General features: G+C 51.0%; 1 protein-coding gene across 1 annotated transcript; it reads left to right on the top strand.

Annotated features, from left to right (window-relative positions):
* Positions 1-68: 68 nt before the first annotated feature.
* On the top strand, positions 69-17,588 carry LOC119815866. The gene is made up of 15 exons (XM_038332191.1): positions 69-177; positions 1,206-1,422; positions 2,903-3,007; positions 3,974-4,105; positions 4,698-4,782; positions 4,872-4,935; positions 5,340-5,425; positions 6,045-6,227; positions 8,860-8,913; positions 9,858-10,010; positions 11,062-11,129; positions 11,284-11,329; positions 13,648-13,711; positions 15,416-15,495; positions 17,559-17,588. The coding sequence occupies exons 1-15, from the start codon at positions 69-71 to the stop codon at positions 17,586-17,588; spliced, it is 1,476 nt and encodes a 491-aa protein (XP_038188119.1).
* Positions 17,589-18,006: the final 418 nt, after the last annotated feature.

The following is an 18,006-nucleotide window of genomic DNA, read 5'->3' as shown; positions in this document are numbered from 1 at the left end:
CACAGGGCCGTGTGCCCCTGGAGAGGACAGAAGCTCTCACCTCCATGGCCACAGGTCCTAACAGGAGAATGCTGCTGCTCTGGACACTGCTGTTGTACTGGCGGCTGCTACACGGAGCCCAAGGGACAACCCATAGTCCTCTCCTCCTGCGGATCAGCGAGAGCCAGCTGGAAACAGGTGACTCTCAGGGAATGAGCTTGGTGAGGCATGATCTCCAAGAAGGCAGAGCAGGGGACAGCTCTGGGCTTCTCCTCCTCTGGCCTCCCACTTACCGGCCACCTCTGCTGTCCCTCCTTGGTTCTAACATTTGCATGGCCTCCACGTGTCATGAGTAATCCTTACCCTGACATTCAAAACTCCATAACTCTTCGCCACCATGTTCCCTATCCACCACCTGGGCATCATGGCTACTTCCTTGGCAGGTGTGGGCCCTTCCCCCTCTCTTTCCTTCTCAATGTAATGTACTCTGACTGGGCCTTGAAGGCAAAGCCCTCAGCTCCTCTCCTACAGAAACCTCTTCTGATCTCCCTGCAGCAGTTAGGTCTCTCCTTCTGGGCTCCCACAGCCCTCTGGCAGAACCCCAATGGCCCAGTCCAGACACACCTGCCAGCCAGCCTGCCTGTCTGTCTGTCTGTCTGCTATTCTCCCTGCCTCTTGTCTGTGAGGTACTTGTCCCAGCTTGAAGATCTGGTTCGGAAATTCACCTGTTCTCCCTAGAACCTTCCATAATGAGATCTTTCCCTTCCCTGAGATGTCTGTCCCAAGGCTTGTCCTCCTCTCCAGCGCGGGGCCTCCCTGACCACCATGTCTGAAGCAGGGACTCCTCACTCAACGCTCTTTGACTCAGCCCTGTCCCTGTTTCATTTTCTTTGTAACAAAATATACTGTGCTCGCTGACCTGACTGCTAGTTTGTCTTTCTCCCCAACTAACATGTCGACTCTGGGGCAGCAGGAGCCACACTGCCTCCTGAGCTCAGCAGACTAAGACTTGCGCACTGAACTTGGTGGCAAGGTGAGGATGAGCCAGGAGAATGACTTGAGCCCAGGACTTTGAGAACAACCTGGTCAAAACAGTGAGGCCTGAGCTCGGGTCTCCTCCTAAGAACTTGTTGCTGAATGGCTGTCTTGTCTGCCAGCTGGGCCCGGGTGCTGGTGGGCGTTTGCTAGACGGTTGAATGGACCCTGAGGGGATGCTCTGCCCCCAGACATTTCAGATCTGTTCACTGAGCACCAGGTCCTCAAGGGTCTGATCAGGATGCCTGTGACTGGATCCCCAAGTGAGGGTGTGTCTGTCCTGGACACCCTGCCCTTCGCCAGAAAGGAGTTGGTTAGGAAGAAGAGCGGGCTGGATTTGTCGCTCGTAGGGGACCTGCTCTCTGGGAAGACCATGCCTGAGCTGAAGAAGTTACTGGAGACAACTGGGTGAGTGTCCAGCGAGGCGGCCTCTGCCACTCTTCTCCCTCAGGAGGCTTTTCTCTGACAAGTAGAGCAGAGGTAGGGGGGAACGTGGGGTCAACAGCATCTCCCCAGCCTCAAATGCATGAAGCCGGTTTCCTCCTACTACATGGCTACCTTTCCAGACCTCTCCAAATCCCCACAAACATGGAGGCAGTGCAGCCCATAATGCTGATTTCCCTTAAAATGAAAATCTGGCCACACCTGCCGAACATTTGTGTCAGGTCTCCAGTCCCTTGGCTAGTCCCCAGATGTCCCACCATGCTATTTGCTCAGACCTGAAAGCCCCAGGTTGGAGCCTCCTACCCAAACAAGAAACCGCCTAAAGGAATGGTGCTGACGTTGACTGGGGCCATGTCTTCCTCAAGGTGACCTGCACAGCCACAGGCTTGGCCCCAAATGCATGAGTCCCTCCCCAACATGAGAAGAAAAGACCCACAGGTCCTAAGACCCCAGGCTCCAAAAGGGTTTTATCTGGTGGGTGTGAAAAGGAGTAAGAAGCCATGGAATTATAGTGTAAGGAGAACTACCCAGGGAAACTTGGGAGGCAGCATAGACAAATACCACCCCAGACATGCCAAGTATTGGTACTGTCTACTGATTCCCCCACCACACCTGGGTAGTCATGCCATGGCTATAAGCCTATCCCTAGCCCAGGACATGGCTTGGGAAGGACTAAGGAAAACACCACATGGTCTGATCCTAAAAATAAAATATCCTCCAGGCTGGGCAAGTGCATCAGAAGTTCCATCCTTAGCTACATAAAGACTGTAGCCAAGACTATCCTTAACTACATAGAGACTAGGCCAAGCTGTATGAGACCTTGTTTTGAAACAAACAGAGAAAAAAAAACTCCAGAAGGCTCCAAACTGGTAGCCAGGGTTCCCCTTTGATAGAATGCATTGTTGCCTGACTCGGTGGCTCCAGAGAAATCACCAGCTGACACTGGTGTCCATTATGCAAACTTGACCCCTCAGAGCCCAGGGTTGGGAGGCACCTGAGGCCTCAGAAGGGAGCAAAGTGCTCAGGAGAGCCCACAGATCCTTCATGGGTGGCAGAGGGGCTGCTTCTCCATGCTTTTGCCAGATGACTTTCCTTTTGAGAAACTCTAGAGCCTTGTTTCCTATACCTAGGGATCAAACCCAAGATCACGTGTATGATAGGCAAGGCTTCTCCCACTGAGCCACAGCCTCGGTCCCAGAGGCTTATACTAGGATTCAGATGGCTGTGTATGCATAGACTTAAGCCATAATTCCTGGTTTTTTAGAGGCTGACTCCAAGAAGGGTAAGATTCTCAAGGCTTAGACTAGACGCTGAGTTCTGTGGCCTCTAGCAGGCCACCAGGCAAGGACAGGCTATCCCAAAGCTGCCTCCACTTCTCCTGATGTGGAGAAGCTACCCCAGACATGTGTGGGGCCAGACACATCAACCCCTGTGTCTCCCATAGGTTGGTCATAGAAGATGCCAAGGGACCGGAAGTCACCCTGGAAATTTTAAGTGACAGCCTGCTGCAGATCACACTGCGCTGCAAACTGTACCTCTCGCTCCTGGAGTAAGTGCCCTTGTGCTTCCTTCCCGTGTGCTGCCAGGAAGCAAGACCAACAAAAGCTACCACAAGAACCACAAGTCCTTCCCACCCTGGGCATGCTTCAATGACTGACTTACAGGGAAACTGAGGCATAGAATGGGGAGGAGCCCTGTCCAGGAGCATAAAGTGAATCTGCAGTGAGGGTCCTCTCCCGTGCTGTCTGCACATGTGGGCACACTGGCACTAATGGGGCCATCTGGGAGGGGTCTGGGATTCCTGGACTGGGAAGCTAAAGCAAGAGTATCCACTCCCCGGGCATGAGTCTATAACAAGGTATAATTCCAGTTCCCTGCTACAGCAGGCCAAGTGCCTACCTGCACAGCTCTGATCTGGGAGTGGTTATACTTGTGGCCACCAGCAATGGCAGGGATACAGACCCATGCTGGCTTGTGAAGGAGGGAGAGTCACAACGCCCTTTGGAAATGCGCCAGCTCCTGCCTTTCTTGTGAATATGACCTTTTGCTGTGACTTTACCACTTAATAATGGAACATTCTATGACCACTCCCCCTGGAATGAATCTGCTTAGTTGCAAGCTAACCAGGACCCTTAGTTAGTGCTTGCATGAGAGATGTAAGCCCAAGGAAACACTACGACAGAGTCGAGGGGCCCTGAGAAATGTGCCTCTGCTCCCTGAGGAACATATTATTGCCTTGGTTAGGGTAGTGTGGCAATAGTAAGATTCCTGACCCATGGACCTTGGCGACCGGGTGAACATGTGTCCCATCTCAAGGTCACACTCAGTGTAGATGTCTCTTGCCCTGTCAGGACACTGGCTCAATGCTGCCCGGTCTGCCAGCAGGTTCTACATTTTAAAGCACTCTCTTAGTTCCTAATGCAAGCCCGCAGGTAGCAGTATCAACCAGCTCATGACTTCTGGTCTCAACCTTGGAGTCTGGCTGGGAGCCTGCCCAGACACACTATCCCTACAGGATCCTGTGGCTGGAAGTCATCAAGAACATACGCATTGGAGTACGGCTAGAACAGATAGGGAACAAGACCCAGGTGGCCTTCGAGGAGTGCCATACACCACCTGGAAGCCTCAACATTGAGATCTTGAAGCAGTGAGTACCTGGTGCTTCTGAACCTACCCTGGGTGTGGCAGATGGTTGCTCTTCCTGCAGTGATCCGTCTCTGAAACCCAGGGCTGGGGCTGCCTCTCCTTCAAAGTCACAAACTGTGCCTGCCACCTATCAATCTCACCTGCCTCCACCCTGAAGGTCATGGTTAAGACTCAACCTCTGCCTAGCTAATCCTAACAGAGGGTCCCAGCCAGATCCTGCATTCTGGGAGCCTCGGTTGCATTGTTGACAGTACCCAACCCACACGGAATGCTCCTAGGCAGGAGATGTAAGAACCCACTTACATAGCACAGAAACTGACTCCCAAGGGGATCATTCATCTATTTACAAGACCCAGAGCCTGCAGGAAGCAGGATGAGGTCTTTTCATTGCCAGTGGGGTTACTTTCTGAGTGAAAATCCCAAAGACCTTTATGAAGGAAAGAATAAAAATCAGAACACAATGCAGAAAACTGGAGGGGGAAGCAGGAAGAAGAAAATGGAGAGGAGGTTGGAATGCCAGGGAAAGGAAATGTCCTGCTGTCCTGCCTCAGTGGTGCTCAGCTGCCCCTTCCCTACCCACATCCCTCCCCTAGAGCAGACACCCTGTTGCCAAACCAGCTGCTGAAACTGGTGACTGAGATCCTGGACGAGTCACTGCCGTTCCTCCTCCAAAAGATAGTGAGTCATGTGGGGGGGGGTGTAGCCCCGAAGAGAGCCCCCCTACCTCGGCTCCATACCAACGGGACTCCCCCTTCCCTTCCCCCTAGGTGTGCCCTGTGACCACAAACCTCCTCAACTTCCTGCTGGAAGACCTGCTACACATCGTTCTTCGTATGTTGCTGCTGGTCAACTGTCCCTTGCCGTGTGCCAGGCACCGTGTGTAGGAATATATCCAGAGACAGGACAATCCTACCTGCAGGGAGGATGCTTTCTAATGGGGAAAAGGAGGGGACAACATGGCTTGTAACCTTCATATGTCACTTCCCCTCTGAGCCTCAGTTTCCCTATCTGTTAAACAGGATCAATGGAAGGCCCATAGATAAGGCCTGTTAGAATAATACTAACAACCTGGCTCAAAGCCAGCATGCAATAAATGTCCCTTGTTCTAGGAGGCCATGTGCCTAGCCATCAAGGAACATAAGGCTGAGCAGAGGAGAAGGAATTTCTCCCTGCCTTCCACAGCATCCTTCCCACCTCTACCCCTGAATGAGTTAGGTTTCATTTCTGCACCACAGCTCCAATCATTTCGGGTCCCAATGATTTCCAGTACTATGTGACCAGCACGGAGTTCACAGAGGGAGCCATCCTGATGGAAGTGCAGGTAGGCAACCCTAGACTGCCACAGGCCCTTGGGGAACCTGCTGAGAGTGGACAGGCAAAGAGAAAGGGAGATGGGGCCTCACTGGGTGGGGAGCGAAGGGGGGAAAGGAAGACAGGAAATCGAGAAATCAGAAAAGGGAATGGTCAACCAAAGAGGAAAGAGGATGGAGAGGCCACACAGGCTGCTGACCAGTGAGTGAGTCAAACCCAGAAGAAAGCAGCTGAGTCAGATGGGGAAACTGAGGACAGAGAATGGTTGAGGACTGCCCAGATCCTGCCTACTGCTCCTTGATGTCTCTCTGTATGGAAGGTAGGAGGAACAAGAGGGCCCAGCAGGGACAGGGTTCAGAGAATGAGTGGAGCTCGATGGAGGCCAGGAAGCCAGGCTCTACCTCTTCTCCTGTGAGATTTGAGTGAGTGGCATCGCCTCTCTGGGCCTCAGCTTCCTGGTGGTCAGACAGTGACCATAATGGCTCCCCTCTGGTGATGCTGTTGGTAAATTCAAACGGAACTGTGTCAGGGCCCGTATGTGCCTGCTGTGTCAGCAAGGTGAGCTGAACCAGGTGTCCACCAGGAGACCTATCCCCACTGACCATCTTCCTTCCACCATTTCTCTGAAGCTTGTGACTCCCTGTGGCCTACACCAGCGGGCCTCAAGGCCGGAGCATGTGGTTCCCCCACCTCTCCCAGCATTAGCCCAGGACAGCATGGCAGACTTTGCCTTTTGGCTCGAAATCTACAATGACATCTTGTCCTGTCTGTACACCAGTCAGGAGATCTTCGTGGAGCCCCAAGACTCCTCAGTGAGTGCTGGGAAGTGGGTAGGAGGGAGGGACAGAATGTTCCTGCCCCGTTTCTTACGTGGAAGAGCTAAGGCCCCAGTAGAAAAGTCACTTCCCCACTCTGGACTTGACCAGTCTAACCTGACTAGCTCCTATTTATCCTTCAGAACCCTTCGCAAAAGTCCCTTTATTTGAGAAGAGGAACATGCGCATGCCTTTCTTGTTTTCTTTATAACACATACCCATTCTTACACAGCAGATACTTATGAAAGACTCTGTGGGCTGGCCCTATAAGCACAGGGCCCCTATCATGTAGGGATCAGAGTCTCATAGGGGAATAGAAAACTGAGCGAGAAAATGTTGTGGTAAGTGAACGACTTGAGGGTGGATGCTCAAGGGGACACTGAGATGGATTACTGGGGAGTAAGGAGTTTAGAGCTATTAACACCACAGACAGACAGACAGACAGACAGACAATGGGAAACAACATGGCAGTCTCTGAAGACAGGCTCAGAGCCTTCCTGGCAGAGGTGGGATCTGAGGATGGAGAGGTGCCTGCCAGGATCTGTGAAAGGATGCCACTGTAAGTACCATGTGCGGCCTGGTGGAGGCCAGGTTCTAACAGTCCATTCTTAGAATAACTAGCTGGCTTTTCTTAAAGCAATAAGGGCGGCCAGAAGGCCACCTGCATACTGTCACTAGGGAAGACATACCTGAGGCTGGCCTCTGCAGTGGTGAGGAGGCGCACACACAGGTCAAGGAGAATTAGTGCTTCCCAAGGCTGATGGGAACAATGAACAAGGCATCCTATATCCCTGTTCAAAAGCCCACAGCAGCTTCTCCCTATCGCAGGGTTAAAGGCCAGGCTCCTCTGTGTGGGTCTGGGCAGTCTGATCCCTGGCCTCTCTCTAGCTCTGTCTCTCTAATCCCTGCCTTCTAGCCACTCAGGCTGCACTGATTCCCAGCTCAGGGCTCTCTGCCTGGAACATTATTCTCTCACTGGGAGTCTCGGTATGAATGTCATCTCCTCACACTGCTCCTTTAAGACTGCTGCATCTAAAGATGGAAGAAAGTGCAGCCTTCCTCTCTCTCTCTCTGTCTCTCTCTCTCTCTCTCTCTCTCTCTTCCTTTACTCCCTTTCTCTTACTCTTTTAAAACACTGATATCATTTTAACTTTATATATAATTTCATATGTATATGAAATTACAAATGCAAAGTGCATATATATGTGTGTATACGTATGTATGTTGGGCATCTTTAACTCAGATCTGAAATTCAAATGCTCCAAAATCTAAAAACTTTTCAAGAGCCCACATGACACCACAAGTGGAACATGCCACATCCAGAAAGATACATTGCACAAAGAACGTTGTTTTGTATAGTTACACAAATGAGGGCCCAGACTGGGGAAGTGGCCTATTCTATATCATCCATAAGAGGGACTGGCTATAGATGAGGTCTCCTGTCTCCCGCTGCTCGCATCTGTATCCCTCACAGGTACGACAGCTCTGAAACGGTTAGAAGTAAGCCCTACATCTGAAGAAGTTCTTACAGTGGTAAACAGAGACACATCTTCAGGGTGTGCACATCTTCAGGGTGTGCACATCTTCAGGGTGTGCACATCTGCTGGGTGTGCACATCTGCTGGGTGTGCACATCTTCAGGGTGTGCACATCTGCAGGGTGTCCTGTAGAGCCTCGTTTGCTACAGAGGAAAAATCAAAGTTGATTCCTGGCCCATCACTAAACAACTAGTAAATTTACAGAGACTACAGGCAATGTAAACTAAGCCACCGTGCTTTGTAAGAACAAGATTGCTCTGTTGGTCCTGGCACTGAGCGGCACTAACGAGGCACAGGGCTATGTGCCCAGAATGCTCCTCTCTGTTCATGCTTGTATGTGAGCAGAGAGAGTCCATTTGGATATCCTTCAAAATGTCAACAATAGTTACCTCTGAGAATTGGATTCAGAGAGAAAAGTAAAGATACATTGGGTGAATTTTTCTTTAGACATTTCTATAGCTTTCTCTGTGATGATTGTGATTTTGGAAAACCAATGGAGCAGGGATCCACTGTAACTCAGAGGTCAAGAATGAGCTTAGCACGTGTGAGGCCCTGAGTTCAGTCCCAATGCCTCCCTGGAAATCAGTAGAGCATAGATGGATGGGCAGGAGTGTGATAAAGCAATGGCAGGAATCGAGCACGCAAATGTTCCCTACAAAACCCTCTCAGCTCATTGTCTTTACAGCGCTTTTCATAGTTAAGAGGCTGTGGGTGTGGCTCAGTGAGTAGTGTTTCCCTAACAGATGCGAAGCCCTGGCTTCCATCTGGGGCATTGCATCACCTGTAATCCCAGCACTTGTGGGGAGGATCAGGAGTTCAATTACACAGTGAGTTTGAGGCAAGAGTGATACGTGGCAAGCGAGACCCTCGCTCAAAAAAGTATAATAAAATGTTAGACTAAAAATGATCAAAACCACTGAAAGTTAACCTTTTCAGATAAGTGACTCTGGGAAGCCAGACACGATTGGCCCTGAGCTGAGGCTGACTCATGCCGACAGTGCACCAAGTAGAGACAGCCGTCTCCCTGAGCCCCCAGTTTGGTCAGAACACACCTGCAGGACTCCACAGCTAACTTGGCCCTTACCTTTCTAGGAAACCAGCCTGTGGGAGTTGTTGTCCCTGAGTGCCCCAACACCCAGGCCAGAGGTAGGTATGGTGCCTGCCCCTCCACCAGCACCCTGGGCTAGGCAACCTGGACCGAAAGGTTTCATGGACATGTTGCATTTTTCTGCTGTGGGCTCTGGAAGTCACTGCAGCCCTTTACAGTGTCAGGGATGTAAAACAGGAGGAAGCAGTCAAGACAGTGACTGTGACTGTGGGCTGTCAGTGTTCACACTAAGCATGTCCCGCCCTGCTAAGACTCATCCAGGGCTCAGCGCCTTGAAGGAAGCATTGCTGAGGACCTGGAAGAGCAAGATTGGAACCCAGTCTCTGCTCTAGGATGTGAACTCACTGACCTCTCTGAGAGCTCTTCACCGGATGGACAAGCAATTACAGCAGAGAAGCCTGTAGCACTGTAGGTGCTAATGCCTTTTGAGCATAGCACATTTGTTAGCTCACTTAAGCCACACGACTTTGTGGAGCGGGCACAATTCTTACCTTTATTTTATAAGAATGAAAATGGAAAGCACAGAGGGATTAAGAATTTTGTTTCAGAGCCAGGCGGTGGTGGCGCACGCCTTTAATCCCAGCACTCTGGAGGCAGAGGCAGGTGGATCTCTGAGTTCGAGGCCAGCTAGTTCCAGGACAGGCTCTAGAAACTACAGGGAAACCCTGTCTCGAAAAAAACCAAAAAAAAAAAAAAAAAAGAATTTTGTTTCAGGCTACAAAGCTTTCAGGGGTAGAGCCAGCACTTCAACTCTCAAAATCAGCACTGTGCATGCCCAGGACCAAAGGATGTGATCTCACCTCAGAGAAGTTCAGAGGAGCCAAGTAACTTCACCTAAGCCACACAGCACGATGTTGTAGGGCTAGAAGAGAAACCCAGTCCCCTGCCTCATCAGAGAGTCTTGTTCCCACCCTCCCAAGCCAGGGCCAGGGAAAACTACCTTTAACCCTCCCTCTACCATCCCTGCTTTAACTTCATTCAGGTGTATAATCTGACCAGAGGGAGCCCGGGACTGATCATCAGCGCTCTGGATCCCCCCACTGTCCTCCTTGATGACGTCGGGGCCACAGTCACCCAGCAGGGCTTACTGATGCTGCAGGGGACCAACAATGCCTCCTTTGGTGCAATTGCCTGGGTGAGAGAAACTGCAGGGATTTGGTTCCCAGTCTGCAGGCTGAGGGCAGGGATGGGATGGCTGTGACCAATCCTGCCACCCTCTGCCAATGGTCTACATGTGGGCAGCTGTGCCCACTGCTAACATCCACATACTAGTTTCCGTGCTCACTGAAGACCTCCTCAGCCATGAAGACATTCCGACTCCAGACCCTCTTGTAGGGTGCAGTTAGGGCTTTCAAAGAACTCCCCTAGGGATGGATGAGTTACAAAGTCAAGACACCATACCAATCATCATGGGAAGGATTCTGGGAAATGCAGCCCCTCCAAATTCCAACGGCTCGATTCTGAATCCCTGACCTCAAAATTGAAAAGCACCTTGGGTGAGAAAGCAGAAGAGTATTCTGCCACAGGTGAGCCAGATGGCATCACTGTACAAACAAGAGTTAGTTATCCCTCACTGGAAGTGAAGAGCGCTGAACCTGTCCATATGAATTAGAGGACTATCTACACCCAGCAAAACCAAGGGGTGCCAGCCGTGATGGCACACACTGTAATCTCAACCAGTGAGAAGCTGAGGCAGAGGGATCGCTGAGTCCAGGAGTCTGAGACAAACTTGGGCAACATAGCAAGAATCCATTTTAAATAAAAGGGTGATGATGATGATGATGATGATGATGATGATGATGATATTGTCAGTTAGGCCTCTTGCTCATTGATAGAGCCCTAGCCTAGTACGAGGCCCTAGGTTCATCCCAACATGTACACAGGCAAGACGCCTACTGGTTTCCAGAAATGATTCCAGAATAAAGACCTTTCCATTGAGCCTGCCTCAGGTTCAGGCCTGGCTCCTCTGCCTTCCATGAGTGTCCTGCCCCACCAGAGACACCCCCCAGGTGACACATAGTATGGGAGAGACAGTGGCATGGGTACAGGATGAGGACCATGGGACAGAACCCAAGTTCATGGGCTGGGCCTCAGGTTGGGACTGGGATGGGGTTGGTAAGGGTTGGGGAGCTCTGTAAGAAATGGCTCCAACTCTTCCCTGCCTGTCTGCTTTCAATCCATCTCAGCGACTCCTCTCCAAAGCTGCGTTCTCCACAAGAAGTCAGAAACTAAAACTCCAGTTCACGCCACACAGGTAATGGGTTTTGATTTGGGAAATATAAGACAGTTGGGAGTGAGGGATGAGGAGAAAGGGGATGGTTGGGGATGGCAGCCCCCTCTGTGCCCAGGGCAGGACAGGTACTTAGACTCCCAGCTCACTCACCGATTTACTCTCTTTCTTCTGGCAGCACTGTTGTCACCTTGGGCTCCTACCCCACCATCATTGAGAAGCAGGTGAGTCCCTTTCTTCAGCCTTGTGTCTTAGAAGATCCATAAATGCACAGTGTAACTACTCCCAAGTCACTGACACAGTGACACTGGGAAAGCCTGAGTCACACTCTGTCCCTAATCTCATCTCACCCTGGAGCCCCTGACTCCTACTAGGGTAGGGTGTAGCCTCTGAGGCTCTGGCTTGTCTGTTTCATCCTTTTGCATATATATAACAAATATTAATTGAGTACCTTCTATGTGCCTAGCCTTGCCCCAGGTACACAGATGAGTCAGGTATCAACACAAAGGCCCCTACCCCTCATAGGCTAGCAGCCATAAGACCATATAAGCCTCAGCAAAGCAAACCGTACAGCACAGAGTCAGGTGATAGCACCATGAAGAAAGAAGAGGAGTCAGTGTGAAGATCAGCAACATTAGAAAGGAGTCTGGGGCTAGAGAGATGGCTCAGTGGTTAAGAGCACTGCCCTGGTTCAATTTCCAGCACCCACATGGCAGCTCACAACTGTTTGTTCCAGGGGAGCCAACACCCTCACACAGACATACATGCAGACAAAACACCAATGTACATAAAATAAAAATAAATAAATCATTTATTTTAAGAAGGGAGTCGGGGGTTGTATTGAGGTGGCTTTTAAACAAAAACTCAAAGCAGAAGTGGGGAGACTAGAGACATCAGGGAAGAGGTGAGCCAAAGACCCAAGACTAAATGTGTCCCCATGGGTTCAAGGAAGAGCCAGGGCTCTGGAGCAAAGTGCAAGACCCAAGATGGGCAGGGCAGGTCCTACTGGGCTCATACTGGGGTGACTTTTCCTCAGACTGAAATGGAAGCCTTGTTGAGAGAGTGTAAGCAGAGGAGAAGCAGCACCAAGAGAAGGCAATGGGGCCACAGCAGGGTGTAGCCAGCAGAGGGTGCATGGGAAAAAGAAGGCAATGGGGTCACAGCAGGGTGTAGCCAGCAGAGGGTGCATGGGGAAAAGAAGGCAATGGGGTCACAGCAGGGTGTAGCCAGCAGAGGGTGCATGGGGAAAAGAAGGCAATGGGGCCACAGCAGGGTGTAGCCAGCAGAGGGTGCATGGGGAAAAGAAGGCAATGGGGCCACAGCAGGGTGTAGCCAGCAGAGGGTGGACGAGGTTCCCAGGAGGTGGTAGTGGTGGCCCAGTACACAAGAGTCAGGGACTGGCATCTTTGAAGGTGGTCCTAACCAACAGGATTCCTAGCCTGGTCAGAAAAGGGGAAGGAACTGGGGAGTCATCTAGGATGGTGCAAGCTTTTTAAGGACCAGTTGTGTTCTACATGTTAAACACAGGAGTGCAGGGAGCTGTGCAACATGGCTGAACCTACTAGCCTTCAGCCCTGAGCTCAATCCACTGCTTATGTAACTGTACCTCTTCCCCAAGGGTTGATCCTGCTCTTGCTTGGGAAGAAGGGTGCCACAGTAGGCTCTCCCCCAACAGTCCACCAGACCTCTCTGTAGGCCTGTATGTCACAGACTCCAGCTCTAAAAGAGAAGAGTCACAGGGAGGTGGGGCCGAATGAGTATATGAACCAAGAAACACTGTATGGAGAGTTCACTGGGGCCAGAACCCAGGCCTGCCCTACAGAATATTATGGTTTTCACTTGCTTTGAATCTGCATTAAAGGCACAAAGACTCTTTTTCTCCAATCTGGAATCTTGTCTGTGACATATCACAGGACACCCATGAGACCAGGGCGACAATTTATACACTGTATAAGCCACCTACACCACAGACATGTAAAACATGTGTGTAGCAATAGCAGCCTCCCACCAGACAAAAAGCAGCAGTCAGGACAGTCCTGATCAAGACCTCCTTGCGCACACCTAGGGATGGGAGGCTTGCTGTTTCAACGTGTCCCGCTGTCAGCATCTCTCAATACTAGAAGGTGGTCTCTCACACTGACCTAAAGTTGGTCCCTGAGAAGTTATGCCCTGGGTTCCATAGACCCATCTGTTTCCCTCCCTGCAGAGATGGTACGTGGCTGGTGGGGGAGGTGTCTCCTTCTTGGGCGCCTCAGTGTTGCCTGACCTTTCACTAATCTGACCCAAAGCCTCCAAGGTCCTTCAAAAGTGACATGTGGATAGATGTGGTAGCACCTGTAATCCCAGCACTAGGGAAGCTAAGGCAGGAGGATAGTGTGTTCAAAGTCAGCCTAGCCCATATAGGAAGACTTTGGGTATTTTTAAGGTGGTATCTATAGGACTTCTCCAGAATCTATGTAGCATCTGTATAGTAGCCTCCCCATCCTGGGCTGGGATGCACCAAGCCAGAGAAACTGAACTGTATGCTCTTTCCCCGTTGCAGGAAGAGCATCTGAAGGCCTTGCTCTTGGTGGTCCTGAAGAGACGGTTCCTGCCTCACCATAACGGTGAGTCTCACTGAACCTCTCTGTCAGCCACACATCACATACATGGCTGGAGGCAGCACCAGACCTGTCCACAGGAGCTGCAAACAGCTGTCAGACTTGAGACTGGCCTCCAGGCAAAGCAGGAGGCAGTAGACACCCAAGCTTTCAGATGCAGTTGTGGAGGACGTAATGCTGATGCAAGCTCAGAGCATGGACAGATGGTCAGATGAGCAGCTGCAGGGAGGGTGTAAAGTCACAAGAGGGGAGGGGCCACTCAGCCTCAGCAACTACAGGGCCAGCAGTCAGTGGTCCCAAGTGGAATGCTAGATGGGCTGAGGCCAATAGGAAGGATGGCTAAAGTGGGCAGCTCACACTGTAAACATGATCAGCAGGGTAGGCATCGGTACCTGCTAGACCGGCTTAAAGCTAAATATCACGACACATCACCTTCCCTCTAGCTATCAGGAATCCAAAATTTTCCAAAACTCCCTGTCTCACCCTGGGCTCCTCAGATGCTGAGACAAGGCACTGTAGACACTTGGGGAGGTGAGTTAGGAAGATGGAAAGGAAATCCATAGCACTGGGCTTCCTGCTTGGCCAGGTATGGTCATACAAGGTCTAAACACCAGGCTAGGAACTTGCTCAAATTCCACGGGGTGCTGTTCACACTGCAGCCCTACCCAGAGGAGAAAAGGGCAGTATGAGGCCATTGCAGAAACCCAGGAGGGCTGTAAGAAACAACTTGAGAGAAGAAACCACAGTGGGGAGACTTGGGAAAGCCCCATGGAAGAGACCTAGCATGAGGGGTCCTCAGGCTGGGGACCCAGTGAGGTCTGAGGACAAACGGGAGAACACACACATGGGCTCTTCCTCCTCCATCCACCCCAACACCTGACCTCCAAGTGACCATTAGGCCAGCAAGAGGATGCCAGATCACTCCAAGCCCAGAGTGGCTGGGTGGAACGGGGTGGGGGAAAGTCTGCTCAACACAGGGTGGTGTGCACAGGAGGCGGCCATGCCAGGCCCTCAGTTTTTCACAACTATTTATGGGAAATCAGCTAGCCAAGTAGTTGCCAGAAGCACTGACACAAACCGACCAGCTCTGTAAATTTACTGATTTGAGGCTTAGTTTGCAGCTGTTTGGGGAGCAAACACATCTGATACTGTCTGACAGGGCCATGTCTAGCGTTTTCAGTTGGTTCTGTCCCCATCTCATCTATTTGTGAGATGTTTCATTTCAACATGTTTCAACACGTCAGCTCATTTTAAGCTCAATGAGAGAGAGGTTTAGGTAAAATGCATTTCCTGAGCATATTCGCAGGAAACCTTCAATCTTCATCAAATTGAATCTCCCTTAAACACCACACAGGACAGCTTCCTAACAATGTGTTCACAGGTCTGGGACATATTTAGTAAGAATGTTCCTTTAAAAGACAGGTGTAAGTAAAGGTATGGGGAGGTGATCCGACCTGTGGCTCACAGGACACGTGTGTCCCAACATGTTTGTAGATGACAATATCACAACAAAATGTTGAAAGTGGTACTTCTCTAGTAACGTCTCCTTTCCTAGGCTACTTATCAGGACTGCCTGGACAAGGGGGATTAAGGTGCAGAAGGTCTCCTGGCTAGGGGCTGTGAAGGGTAGCCACCCAGAGTCTCCCAAGCACACCTGCCAGACAGTCCTGCCCTCCAGGCCCTGAGCGCCTTCCTGCCTTCCTCTTGCAGAGTGGCTCAGAGAGCATGGCCTCCCACTGCCCAACATAAAGGGCATCTACTTCAGTCAGGCCCAAATGGACTTCTCTGAGGTAGGTGCAGAGGGAGGGGTCTCCCCATGATGCTCAGCTAATGAGCTGGAAGTCAGAAGCTGAGGCTGCTCCAGGCCTCTGCCTCTCATGTTAGCTCTACCTCATCACAATGCTGGATACGACACCTGCTATAAAGTGACTGAGACCTTGGGGGCCAGTGTGAGCCACTCAGGAAGCCAGAACTCAGGGATCATCAAGAGCCCCTCCCCTTACACAGACATTTCTCCCCACTTTGACTGAGAGGAAACTCAAGGCTCAGAAAGGCAGAAAAGCAGGGCCGGGGTGACAAAGCAGGAGTCTTTATCTGTCCTCCAAGTCTATATCTTAGGCAGGACCACCCACCTCCCTAGAACTGAGGTGTCCTGGTTCCCAAACAGTACTGCTGTGCCCAGTGCCCATGCTCTGCAAACACCCAGGGCAGGAAGCAGGGATAAGCTTAGAGGGTCTCTGAGGTGAGCCTGGGGATCTGCTCCCAGGCCAGTCCTGTTTCCTGTCCTGGCTCCCAAAGGGGGAAAGTTCATTACGTAAAGTTCCAGGGATGGGGGCTCAGTGGTGAACAGTGTTGCTGCCCTTCCCAGCACCCATAGCCAGAGGAGGCTCACAACCACCTGGTACTCCAGCTCCAGGGGACCTGATGCCCACTTCTGGTTTCCACTGGTACCTGCACACACATGACATACACTCACAGACATACAAACATACACAAATATAAAAACAAAATAAACATATTGTTTTGAAAGATGAAAGAAATATTTAAAGGAGGTTTCAGAAGAACAAGTTGGAAGGCAGACAGAAATGCAATCTCAGTTAACAGAACACATCTCTCAGAATGAAATGCCTTCTGAAAGCTGAACATGACCACAATAAACTCCAGATTTGGGCAAGGGGAAGACAGAGACAGACAGACAGAGACACTGAGACAGAGATGGAGACAGAGATAGGGATCTTGGGAAATGAGGAAGGAGGTTGGTAGGAAGGGCAGGGCTCAGACACACTCTTCATTTCTTCCCTCCCCTTGAGATGACTACAAGGTTGTGGCACATACTTGTAATCTCGGCACTCAGGAGGTGGAGCCAGGATGATCTGAGTTCCAGGTCAGACTGGACTACATAATGGGACCCTGTGTCAAAAAGAAAGGAAGGACAGAAGAGAAGAAGAAACAAAAAGACGAATGAACTTGAGCTTTAGGATCCCAAGCCTCCCATCCCCATTCCTGACTGCAGAAGTCTGCATTCAAGAATCTGAGGTGGGCCGGGCGGTGGTGGCGCACGCCTTTAATCCCAGCACTCGGGAGGCAGAGGCAGGCGGATCTCTGTGAGTTCGAGACCAGCCTGGTCTACAAGAGCTAGTTCCAGGATAGGCTTCAAAGCTACAGAGAAACCCTGTCTCGAAAAACCAAAAAAAAAAAAAAAAAAAAAAAAAAAAAAGAATCTGAGGTGGGAGCCGCAGCAGGCATTGCCTCATCAGGCCACTCAGTGTCTTCCACTCCCCATCCCCCACCATTGCTGCTTCTGCCTAAGGGCCTTAGAGAGTCCAGAGAAACCCTTACTTGAGTAGGTCTGGAGGACACATCCAGGTAATCCAGGGTTTGTGACTATCCTAACAATAATGCCACCAGTGCCAGAGCCAGGTCACAGCCAGCACCTTCTAGCCAATGCAGCCCTGTCTCATGACCAGACCTGTGAAAAGCAAGGCACACTTGCTGATCTGTTTCTCAGGTGCAGGTTACAGAGCACACCATGCAGACTGTGGTTTAAAGAAAAAAGTCACCTGGAGCTGAGCAGTGTACAACACACACACCCTTCCAGGGCTGCCCTGCTTGTCCTTCAGCCCTCATTGCCCTTCATTCACTTCATACCTCAGAAAGCAAAGTCTAGTGTGCCTGTCCTCATAAATGCTCCCAAGACCTCCTCTTCCTCTCTGCTCTGCACCCTCATCCACTCAGTCCCTGGCTCTCCTTTCTTAGTCACAGGTGTGGGCCCCTCTGGTGTGTCAGGAGCAACCCTGGGAAAGCACACTGTGTGGAAGTTGGGGCACACACAAGGACTCTGCTCTGTCCACAGAATTACATACTACTGACCATTCCCGAGTAGCTGCTCTGCAGAGGACTAGTCCCTGCCCCCAGCTGCACGTGCTCAAGACCCGAAAGTCCATGATCTGCTTCAGTCCCAGTGGAGTTCTCAGCTGTAATAAAGATGTTTCCTCTGTGAGTCTGGGTCTGAGTTTGCTGTTTCCTGACAATAGGGAAGCGACCTTGAAGGGTTTAGATGAAGGGCATCCTTCCCCGCTCTAGTTCTGCTGTGAACCTTCAGGAAAATGCTCTGTGTTCTGTCCCTGGTGGAAGGAAAGACTGGGAATGGTGGTTCACACTTGTCAGCCCAGAATGTGGGAGGCTGAGGTAGAGGAGCTGTCAGGTGTTTGGGCCAGCCTAGGTTACAAAGTGACTTCCATGTCAGCCCAGGCTAGAGGGAAACCTAGCCAGAAAGGGGCAGGGGTAAGGAGAAAGAGAAT

Source organism: Arvicola amphibius, chromosome 5, assembly GCF_903992535.2.
Source record: "Arvicola amphibius chromosome 5, mArvAmp1.2, whole genome shotgun sequence".
Lineage (NCBI taxonomy): Eukaryota > Metazoa > Chordata > Mammalia > Rodentia > Cricetidae > Arvicola > Arvicola amphibius.
Note: the sequence above shows the minus strand (reverse complement) of the source record. Positions and strands in the feature narration are given on the sequence as shown.

Excerpts from the sequence above, each read along its gene's own strand:
- LOC119815866 (XM_038332191.1), top strand. The coding sequence starts at position 69 with ATGCTGCTGCTCTGGACACTGCTGTTGTACTGGCGGCTGCTACACGGA. Across the intron at positions 1,423-2,902 it reads AAGTTACTGGAGACAACTGG|GTTGGTCATAGAAGATGCCA; the intron begins GTGAGTGTCCAG and ends TGTCTCCCATAG. Across the intron at positions 6,228-8,859 it reads TGGAGCCCCAAGACTCCTCA|GAAACCAGCCTGTGGGAGTT; the intron begins GTGAGTGCTGGG and ends TTACCTTTCTAG.